This window comes from Sinocyclocheilus anshuiensis, unplaced genomic scaffold (genome assembly GCF_001515605.1).
Source record: "Sinocyclocheilus anshuiensis isolate Anshui unplaced genomic scaffold, SAMN03320099.WGS_v1.1 scaffold454, whole genome shotgun sequence".
Classification (NCBI taxonomy): Eukaryota; Metazoa; Chordata; class Actinopteri; order Cypriniformes; family Cyprinidae; genus Sinocyclocheilus; species Sinocyclocheilus anshuiensis.
The window spans coordinates 1,057,607-1,069,945 of record NW_015548217.1 but is presented as its reverse complement, the minus strand read 5'-3'; the positions used below and the strand labels follow the sequence as shown (position 1 = coordinate 1,069,945).

The window sequence follows — 12,339 nt, the reverse complement described above, 5'->3', positions numbered from 1 at the left end:
TGTGAGAGAGAGTGTGTGTGTGTGTGTGTAAAAGAAATTACTTTAAAAATAGGTTTAATGAAAAAGATGTTCAAATAAAATAGATATATTTGAAAAAGAATGTCATATTATAATTTACATATTATTATAAATTATTATACATTTTAAATTATTATTGACCCCATATGACATTTATCAGTATTTTACATGATTTTTTAAAATTCATTAATTATATGCCTGGAAATCACACATTTAAACTTCTCTGATATTCTCAGTAAAATGTATGAATTAATACTTTTTAATAAGAATATTTTTCAATCAGCTTTAATCAGAGTGTCTTTAATAAATAGTGACATTGTATGTATTTATATAATTATACAATTTTGTAGATAATTTTTTTAAATTCTCTGATATATATATATATATATAGACACAAATCTAAGAATCTAAAAATGCTATTAGCATCTTAATTGTACTGAAATATTGCTGCTGGAATTACAGACAAATCATTTAGTGAAACATCTGAAGACATTATAGCAATGTGTTTTTTTTAAACATATATAAAAGATGTGTGGAAGATTGTCCCTCTAGCTGTGTTTGTCTGTGTCGGTCAGGCATCTGTTCATCTTCTCAGGCTGAGCTTTGAAGCATCTTGGGTGAAGCTCAGATCACAGACCCGTCCTCTCGTTTAGACTCTGCCAAACGAATGTTACTCAACAGATGACCAGGATATGCTGAAGACTTAAGAAAAACTGGAACAAAGCGCTTAACCCATTAATGCTCAAAGATCTTCATATGAACTATGAGTCAAATGAAAGATTGATGAGTCACACTGTTCTGTTGCTATTTTTCAGTGTATTTTTTCATGTACAGATGATGTAAATAGATTAAAATAAAGAAATAAACGTAATAAAAAAGAAAACTGAAGACTGGAATAATAGCCTCTGAAAATTCAGCTTAGCCATTACAGAAAAAAGTAAAATTGATTCAAATTTGAACTGGAATAGTATTTCACAATATTGAATAATTTTAATAAAATAATTTAAAAATATATTTGATAAAATAAATAAGTAAATATAAGAGACTTTAAAAAGCTTACTGAAGATGAAAAAAAGTCTTACTGAACCCATACATTATTTTGAGTGATTCAAATGAATTGAACTAATTTTCTTACCAATAAACTTACCAACTCTTAACTGTTTTAAACCCGAGACACTATTAAAATTAATACCATTAAAATGCGATCGCACGCTCATGAGTCACAAAACTAGTGTAATGACATGCTCTTATGGAAATTTAATGGGCAAATGAAAAGCACATTACATGCATTGCGATATTCATGATGTTGCTTAACTTGGTATTACCAGCAAATTGTTGAGAATATTAAAAATGTATAATCCAGCCCAAATAGTCTCCCAAAACAGATGGAAAAAGAATGAGAATGATAGGGCTTCAGCAAATTGACTTGTCTTCAAGATTAAAGTGCCCCTATTATGTATTTCTGAAAATGACCTTTCATGCAGTGTGTAACGCAGCTCTAAGTGAATGAAAACATCCTGCAAAGTTTTAAATCTGAAAGTGCACCGTGTATAAAGTTATTGTCTCTCAAAAGAAAGAGTCGACTCTGATTCATTGAAACAAGTCGTTTTTAAAACGAATCCCATGTTGACGTCAACATGAAACATTTGCATATTGCCCACCCACTTGGTCTTTTCCCATTGGTCTGAATGAAAATGCAAATTCATTCTTTGCCACTAGGTGCCGCTTTTGTAGCGTTAAAAACAGCGGTTTCCCCGGTAACGCTGTACACAAAGCAGCACTGCGCTCACAAACACTGCTTTATCAGGCATTACAGGCGAGATGCCATGAAAATGAGACCAATCCCCACAGATTAGTGTCACGCAAAGGAGGGGTTTGGAAAAATGAATCGTTAAACGAATCGTTTGGGAGTCTTTGAGCAAATAAGGTAAAAATAAATGCGTATTATAAGACAATAAAAGTGTTTTGTGACCTTGCATGCATGTCAACCTGTTGTTGGGCACTCCCAAAACCAAAATATGAACCTTTCATTACCCATAATAGGTGCACTTTAAATAAATTAAAGGCAGGACTAATAATCAGACACAGGAAAAACCTGAAAGAAGAAAGACCAAAAATGCTGAAAAACTGCTGTGATTGTTGCTTTAGAGAATGAAGTGAAATTACAGCTTGAGCTTTCAGAGTTTGAGACTCTCGTTACCACTTCATTCTTCAAAGAGGAGCTTTAAACCTGCTCACCTCCACAGAGAGACAGAGAGACGCAAGACAGGGGTATTATAGGCAACTAAAACTAAACCATAACAAGGTTTTGTTACTTGAATTAAACTAAATGTTAACTAAATGGAATAAAATATTAAAAACATTATTTTAAAATATATTAAACTTATTTTATTTCAGCTAATTGGAATGGAAACATTTCTCATTTTCATTTAGTTGAATTAAAATAAATAAATCTAAAAACTATAGACACTTTGTTACTTGAATTAAAGTAAATGTTAACTAAATGGAATAAAATATTAAAAACATTATTTTAAAATGTATTAAACTTATTTTATTTCAGCTAATTGGAATGGAAACATTTCTCATTTTCATTTAGTTTAATTAAAATAAATAAATCTAAAAACTAGACATATTTAAAATACAAAAGAATCTAAATAGAAAGGATAATTTTAATGAAAATGCCAAAAGCACAACAAAATAAATAAACCTGAACTAGAATTTATTTCTAAAAAAATAAAAATAGTAAATAGAAACTAATTTAAAATATTCATAATTAGAATAGTATATTAACAATACTAAAATAGCACTGCTGCAATAAATATAAAAAAACTTTCAGCTAGTTGCCAAGGTAACATTTTTCATTTTTGTTTAGTTTTACTTGCAATAAAGTAACTAAAACTAAAATATAAAATTAATAAAAACTATATAGACATATTAAAAAAACGAATAAAAATGATAAACACTAAAAAAAATGGCTAAAACTTTAATTAAATTTAGAATGAAAGCAGAATATGTCAAATAAGAAATTATTTATTAATTAATATAAAATAGCAAATTTAAAAACAATAATTAATATTATTTAAATATGAATTAAAAACGATTAATATCTCAGTGATACTAAAATAACACCCCTGCATCATGTGACATTTTTGTTACTTGAAAAAAATAAACTTAAACTGAAGTAATAATAATAATACTTATTTTATTTTAGCTAATTGCCAAGGCATCATTTCTCATTTTCATTGAACTTGTACTAAAATTACTACAATTAAAAAAATTCGTAATACTACTTGTAAAGACATCTAAAAAAACCTTACAAAAAATACACATCAAAATTACTTTAAAAGATACGAGAAAGACTAAAATTAAAATGAAAACTAATTCAAAATATAAATAAAAACTATAATAGTATCTGAGTGATACTCATATTACACTGCTGCATGCAAGAGTAAAATTATGAGAAAAGAATCCCTGCAGAGATCCTACTGTATAAGCTACAGTGAAATATGTGCGTATGAGGGCTAGTTTGCCTGAAATGTATGACGGGCTGAAGCGGAGCTGCATAAACTGTGTATATGTGTGTGTCTGCCGCTGGGAAGCCCAGGTGTCTGATGGTAATTAAATCAGGAGAGTGTTGAGCTGCTCTCTGCCTCCTGCAGCTGTAATGTCAGTGTGACGTGTGATGCTCATCCTCAGCGTCTCAGGAAAGCCAACATCATTCTGGACCTAGTGCACACTAAATATCAGAAGAAAAGGCATGGCAACATATGCATTTCCATTACTTGAACTCAAAATAATTTCAGCATTTTTTTATTTAATCACACGATTTAACCCGGTTTTGTAGAAGTCTTTAATATAATTAAAGTTAACAGGCAGAATGTGTTGAAATGACTTTCTTTCACTCAGAAATTGCTAGTAAATTTCACAAATAATTGCTAAAAAACTTAGATAAAGTAGAATTAAAATAGAATAGAAAGTGCTAGAGTTAGAGGGTCAAATAAAGGTAATACAGTATATATATATATATGTGTGTGTATATATCAATCAGTTTAATTCACTTAAACATTTGCAAAACGTGTAATTGTAAAACATAACAAAACATACTCTAAACAAAAACAAAACATACAACTTACGTTTTTCCATTATTTTACTTCAAAATAACTGAACCAATTTCAACTTTTTTGTAAGTTATATACGATTCAGCACGATTTTTAAAGTCAGTTTAATATAATTAAAATTAATTGAAAAAAAAATTGTAGAGTTGCACACTAAAAAAAGGTTGTAGAAACAATTACCAGTAAATTTCAGAAACAATTAGAAAGAATTGGCAAGTAACACACTGAACTGAACATGAAATTTTGAACAACTGAACTAATATTTTGTTGTAAAATATAGTAATCTTTGTTTTGTTTTGAAAAATAGTGTACAACTATATGATTAGAATTTAAAAAATGATAAAAGTCATGGCAACATATCTTATTACATTACCTCAGAATAATTGAAACATTTTCAACATTGTTTTTAAGTGAACTGTAAAATGTGAGTTGAAATTACGGCCAATTTAAATATACTTAAAATGTAAAGCTGTAGCTGAACTGAAGTTTGTGAGTTTTTTTAGAGTGGGATATTTTCTGCAGTGTAAGGTCACTTAGCATTTCTGATTATATAAGGCTTTTTATCCATGAATGAATCCGTCTCAGTGAGTCTATAAATCCTTTACCCTTAACAGACTCATTATCATTATATGTGGGGCATTTAAATATATGATCAAGACCTTCTTCATTTAATGGATTTTTTCACCTTTCTAAAGATGAACATTATTGTGCTGTGGATAATGGGCTATTGAATATAATTCAGTGACATTAATCGTGTATATGAGGGTTAGTTTGATGTATGCACTTGAACCTGAGCTGCATTTTTCTTTGCCTACCTTTTTTTTCCCAAATAAATTATATATATTTATGATTTAGTTTTATCATTTATTTAGACAAAATTGGTGGCAAAACAGTGTTATTTTAGTATTACTGAGATAGTATTTTTTTTAAATGTTTTTAATAACATTTTATTTTTAACATTTTTTGCTTTCATGTTAATTTTAGTTAACATTTTAGTAGTTTTGTTGTGCTTTTGTCATTTTTATTAGTTATTGTTGCTTTTAAATATGTCTATATAGTTTTTTTATTATTATTATTTTTAGTTATTTTAGTACATCAAGTTAAACTAAATGAAAATTAGAAATGTTGCCTTGAAAAATATCTGAAATAAAATAAGGTTTTTTATATTTTATAATTTTATTTTATTTAAAGTAACAAAAATATTATTATGGTTTTAGTTTTAGTTAACTATACTGTAATAACCCTGAGGCAAAATAGTATACATTCATTAAAAACTAAATTAGACAAAATAGTATATATTTAATAAAATATATATGTACATTATTAAGACAAAATAGTAGGCCAATGTAATTTTATTGGTTTTGGACATAACATAAAAAACATACTGTTTTGCCTTAATAAATTATATGTTTATTAATTTATATGTACAAAATAATATATGTTTAGTTGTAATTAGGGTTGCAAAAAGGTGGAAAATTTCTAGTAAATTTCTGAAACATTTCAGAACTTTTGGAAACTTTCCAGGATTTTTTGGAATATTCCAGGGATTTTTGGAAAGTTTCCGGAAACTTACCGGATATTTTCAACCCTAATTGTAATATACATGAATGATTAAGACTTTAGTTTTTGAGTGTCTTGTAGTGTGGGTAAATCAGAAATACATATGTGATGATAATGTAGCGAAGAAAAATAATAGTATAATAGACTACAAGAGTGTGGAATAAGTTCACTTGTATCAATCCATCAGTGTAGCGCAGCATCCCTGTGTTTGTATCAGTCTGCTTTCACGATGATGTTTTGTCAGAACAGCTCTCATTTATTCAATCAATCAACCTGTCTGATGACAGGAAGAGGCAAAACTATCATTAAATAAATGAGCCTTTCAATGCTGCTGGTGAAGCTGTCAGGATTGAATATAGTGTCACCTGCTGAGAGACGTGTGATCGACTGAAGCTTCCCTACAGACACACACTGACACAAACGCTCCTGTGTGACTTAATTCGATTCATTAGGCCGATTCTTCTCAATGTAAACATGCACAGATGTGTGTAACAGCATACGCTGCTTGTGCTCCGCTTTGAATATAAGAATCATGCAGATGAATATTCAAACATTTAAAAATGTTAAGTGTGTACATTAATGAGGAAAAAAAATTAACAAATGATTTTAGCAAATGGCTGCAATATAACAAAGAGTGAAAAATTTAAGGGGGTCTGAATACTTTCCGTACCCACTGTATATATATATAATGTTTTTTTTTTTTAAATATGTATGTGTGTGTATATAATAATTAATTTATTCAGTCAAAAATTAGGATTCTATTTTTTAATAATTCAACACTTTTGAGATTTTGGCAGTAACATCGTTTTGGATCTAATAATAATGCTGATGAATAATCGAAATCCACTCGTGTGCTTAATTTCAAAAGAGCGGAAATTAAATCAGATCCTCGTTCTGTTGGCGTTTTTCTCTGGAGACTGTTTATAATGTGGGTCTGCTTTCCTGTCGCCGGGTTTAATCACACTTCTGGTCTAAAAACTGCTCGTTTACAACTCGGTTCTCACAAAGGCTGTGGCCGTTTCTCTGCGGATCTGATGACACAGTGAATCCAGAGTCTAACATAAGCGGATGTAATGGCTCTCAGACTCAGACGGCAGAAGTGTAGGTGTTCACTGAGTCTCTTGATTTCTGTCCTCCCTTTTTATGACCCAAACTAACGAGTGCCCAGAGACCCTCTTCCTGAACAATGCACACCTTGAGCATCATCACCATCACCGAGAGAGAAGAAGCACAGTGAATCTGACCTCCACCTGTACTAAGCATCAGCTTATTATCACATGAAGTCAGAGTAGGACTGTGATGAATTATAAAACGCAGAGTTCTGACTCTGGTATAATCGGGTGATATGAGTTTGAGGCCATTGCAAAATGATACACCTGTAACCATGAGCCATGCTATTATATATTGATATTATATATTTTGTATATTAATGAGCCATGCAAGTACTCCTACTTAACTGTACTATATCATTTTAATATTGGATGTATACTGATTTTTTTGGCCATAACATGAACATAATTGTTGTTTTATCATATCAGCCAGAATTGTAATATTACATAGTTTTAATTTTAATTTTGTGTCAATAATTGTCACAAATGAATTTTTATTCAACTCCTGTGTCATCATTTTGCTCTACACACACACACACAGACACACAGATAATAAATTAATAAATTAGATAGTAAATTTAAATTGTATAGGCATACTTTTTGGTGTAAATAGTAGGTTGTGTCATTTTAATTTATATATAAATATGTATAATTTATGTAGACAAAATAGTAGACCTATCTATGCAATATGTATATTAATTAAACATACAATTTGAATGCATTATATGTAATCTTTATTATTATTATTGTATTATTATTGTATTTCTATGTTGTTTATATATTTACAGTGGGTACGGAAAGTATTCAGACCCCTATGGGGTGCTGTGTGTACATTAATGAGGAAAAAAAATTAACTTAAATGATTTTAGCAAATGGCTGCAATATAACAAAGAGTGAAAAATTTAAGGGGGTCTGAATACTTTCCGTACCCACTGTATATAATTTATTATGACAAAACAGTAGTCCTATATAATTTTAATATTGGCATTTTATTTTATTTTATTTTTTAACCATAATTTTATAGGCATTTTTTTTACTGTTACTACTGTTTTGTTTGATGCGTAGTGCGTCCTCTCTTAACCATGTTAAATCACTGTAATGTGTGGCGTATTGCTTCTCACTTCTGTCATGTTGTTCTGGTTTGTTCCTGAATTAAACTTTCTCGGTGTGTCATGTGAGTTTCTGCTGCTGGGTGTGACAGCAGGTTTATTATCATGCATCACCAGCAACTACCGTCATATTCTGATGCAATGACAGCTGTACTGACCCGAGTCCTGACGGCCCGCTGCTTTAGCAGAGAGAGACCAAAACAGAGCTTTTTTAGGAAAGTGTCACACCTTCCAATTTAGCATGTGCTCCACGCTGAGAGTGCAGCGGTTTGATGTCAAGACGTGCCAGGAGTTTGTCCTTGGTGCGGAAGATGACAGCGCAGTTGTTAGCTATTGTTTTTAATGGTTTTAGCACTACTCAAGCAGAAAAACCTGCCGTCCTCTACAGCTACAACAGAGGAAGAAACAGTAAGGGAAATAAAACAGACCTGCCATGACTTTATTAGCCTTGATCTCAATGAGTCAGTAAACTGCTGACAGCAAACAACTCTTCGTGTGTTTGTGCAATGTTGGTGTGTGTTTAAACACGCTGCTGTTCATTTTCTCACTCATCATTAGGTGTGACAGTGATGGTTTAATGAGAGCATGTACTATTCACACTCATTAGGATGTGCATCCGCTTAGATTAAGATCAGCTCCCAGAAGGCCTATAAACAGACCTTTACTCAATTAAAGCGTGACAGGAGGAAATGATGCCCATCATGGTGGCATTTTTCCACAGGTTTTGTTGCTAGAAAGATGCTAGTACGTGAAATTCAAAGGTTTCTGTTAATGCTCATTAAAGATGCAACAACTAATGGATAAACTGATCATTAAAATAAATGCCACCGAATTTGATAATCGATTAGTTGAGTCTTTTGCAGTGTGCGCTGGGAAAATCTGTCAGAGAATGTAAAGTAAACAGTGAACTTATTGAAAAATGAATTTCTAAGAAATGAAAAGATTTACTGCTAATGCATTTTCATTTTGCAAACAACACATCCAAAAAGTAAGCGTGTGATAAAATGTATGTCACAAATAATTATGTTTTTCTGTTTTGGTTGTTGCTGAGATTTAAATTTAGGTTTTAAAATAGCTATACATGCAACTTAAAATCCTATATTCAACATATGTAATAAAAGTTTAAATCTTTTAAATCTTTTGTAATGTTATAAATGTCTTTACTGTCACGTTTGGTCAGTTTAATGTGTCCTTGATGAATACAAATATTAATTTGAATACAAATATTTAATATTTATTTTTAAATGAACACTCGTATATACTGCTCAGTGCTCACAGAAGTAAAGACCTATTTTGGGACTTTCATATTGAAGCCAAACAGAGCTGTGTAACATGGCAGTAGCATCTCTGGAGATTTAATAAAAGTTCAAAGTCGGAAGGTCCACACTGTCTGCTGACATCTCACCTTCAAAGCATGATGGATCTGCAGTGCTTTCCAGGAAAGCAGAACCGCTTGTGCTCAGTGACCCAAAGTTAAACGCTAATGAGGCATCAGCAGGGAGCTGTTCAAATCCATGACTTGCAAGACTGATCTTTCTTTTCTCTTTTATTGCAGAATAAGGTTCTGAACATTGATGGTGTGAGAGTTAAACTACAGGTGAGCATCATTTTCTGCATGCAACTTTTTAATGATAGCTTAAAGGAATAGTTCACCTAAAAATGAACATTTGCCAAAAATGTCCTCACCTTCAGGCCATCCAAGATGTAGATGAGTTTGTTTCTTCATCAGATTTGGAGAAATGTAGCATTGCATCACTTGCTCACCAATGGATGCTCTGCAGTGAATGGGTGCCGTCAGAATGAGAGTCCAAACAGCTGATAAAAACATCACAATAATCCACAAGTAATCCACTCCAGTCCATCAGTTAACGTCTTGAGAAGCCAAAAGCTGCATGTTTGTAAGAAACAAATCCATCAAGACGTTTTTAACTAAAATACAATTCCATTCCATAATAACGCTTCCTTTAGTGGAAAAGTGGTCTGGTCTGAATCAGGAGATCCAAACAAATTGGTCAACTTAGAACAGAATCTTCTGGCTTGTCTAAGCTGGCCTTTTCTATAAGCTTTAAATGTAATATCTCATACAAACATGTACCATTTTAACTTTTTGTAAAGTACTGTGAATAATACGAATGAAATCAGTTACTAAAGCTCATACTTTTAATATAACAAGCTTTTAAATTTGATACCATCTGTGGGCATTTGTATCATCTCAATAAACTCTTGAGTAATTAGATGATTTAATTACCTCATTTCAAAGCAACTCCAATTATCTGTGCTGTTTTAAATACTAAGGTGATACATTTGGATGTTCCCATGTTGCTTCGCTCCCTCTGGCTAATATCGACTAAGTAAACAATGAACGCGCATCTCGAGGATCAGCTCTAATGAGAGTTTAACGAGGCTGTCATTAATCTTTAACGCTCCATTAGCCGCATGCCTCGCACTAGTGAATGGAAACACACAGACTCGACTGCGTGTTTGATTTAACCAGACAGACAGCTTGATAACCCGCTCACCTGCACGCATAATCAGAGAATAGCATTACAGTAGATGGTTTTTAAGGTCATCAGTGTAATTATTGTGGACCGTTGAACAGGGTGAGTGGTTGATAGGTGAATTAATGTCGATAGGGATTATTAAAAACGCTGTGTCAGGTCAAATGTGCAAACATCTTAAAGCGAAACTAATCTTCCCACATGTTTACGTTGTGAATCCGTGTTTTCACACATCAAGATTGGACCTCATTACTGAGGCTGTGCATGAATCTCGTTTTTAAAGTGATAGTTCACCCCAAAATACTTAAAAAAAAAAAAAATAATAAATTATTTATGTAAAAATAAGCCTAGAAAAGAGACTCTGTTTGAATCAGATGTAAAACAGTTTGTTTTTTTTCTTTGGTGACTCTGTTTGTTTTAGAAATTGCTCTTATTGTGTGCAACGTGCTTGAGTTTGAGACACAAAAGCATGTTTTTCTTTCTCAAAATGTTTAAAACATAAACTTTGGAAAATATGTATGTAATATGTAATATGTGTCTTGACAAGTTTGGATTTCTGAGACGCAGAAGCGTAGACAGAGTCGGCATCCGATTTAAAAATGAAATCACTCGTTTTTATTCATAAGTTCACACTTCATATTGGCTTCAGAGAGTCACCATTGTGTTGTTATTTTTATTTATTTAAAATGTAAAAAATTAACATTTAAATTTATGCATTTGGCAGACAGTTTTATCTGAAGCGATTTACATTGCATTCAAGGCATTAATTTCTATCAGTTTTACATACCCCGGGGATCAAACCCATGACCTTTAGGTTGCTAGTGTTGTACTATTAAACATATAGATTCCAAAAGAGGGTTTTCACAGTGATGCCATTAAAGAGCTATTTTTAGTGAACTATTATTAATGAACTATTATGTGCTCACCCTCGGGCCATCCAAGATGTAGATGAGTTTATTTCTTCATCAGATTTGGAGAAATGTATTCCATCAGTTGCTCAGCAATGGATCCTTTGCAGTGAATGGGTGCTGTCAGAATGAGAGTCCAAACAGCTGATAAAAACATCACAATAATCCAAAGTACTCCACACCACTCCAGTCCATCAATTAATGCTTTAGAAGCCAAAAGCTGTGTGTTTTTCTGAGATGCCCATCTTTATGAAGGTGGACAGGAGGATATGGTGGTTAACTGTGTCAGAAGCAGCAGGCAGATCCAGCAAGACGAGTACTGAGGATTTGGAAGCTGCTTTTGCCAGTTTCAGGGCTTCAGTAACCGAGAGCAGGGCAGTCTCAGTCGAGTGGCCGCTTTTGAAGCCAGATTGGTTGTTGTCCAGGAGGCTGTTCTGTGCAAGGAACATAGAGAGTTGCTCAAGTGTCTTTGCAGTGAACGGAAAAAGGCATAACGGTCTGTAGTTTTCTAAAAGTGCTGGATTTAGAGAGGGTTTTGTAGTGTGGAGAATTGGTCATTGATGTTTCTTGTTTTATTTATGAAGAATATTGCAAAGTCATCAGCTGTAAGAGTTGATGAAGGAGGAGGGGAGGAGGACAGAGAAGAAAAGAGAAAGTTTTGTAAAGTGTGCGAGAGTCAGAACAGTTGTTAATTTTGTTGTGGTAGTATGTTGTTTTAGCAGTGGAGACATTTGCAGAGAAGGAAGAAAGAAGTGACTGATACACACTAAGGTCGGTCGAGTTTTTTGATTTGCGCCATTTCCTCTCTGCAGCCCTGAGTCTAGAGCGATGTTCACGGTGAACATCGGGACAGCCAGGGGCAGAGGGGGTAGTACATGCTGGTCTGGATGAAAAGGGGGCAAAAGTTGTCTAAGCAAGATGTTCGAGTGGAGCAGAGAGTGTCAGAAGCACTGTTTGTGTCCAGTGCTGAAAACTGAGAGGTTGAAGGAAGTGAGGATGAAACCATAGAGGATAGGCGAGAG

General features: G+C 32.7%; 1 protein-coding gene across 1 annotated transcript in view; it reads left to right on the top strand.

Annotated features, from left to right (window-relative positions):
- Positions 1 to 12,339, top strand: part of rab26 (RAB26, member RAS oncogene family) — a 91,069-nt gene that overhangs the window by 28,900 nt on the left and 49,830 nt on the right. Inside the window, exon 3 of the mRNA XM_016440838.1 lies at positions 9,467 to 9,508. Within this exon, the coding sequence (XP_016296324.1) occupies positions 9,467 to 9,508 (42 nt within the window). The remainder of the gene's footprint in view (positions 1 to 9,466; positions 9,509 to 12,339) is intronic.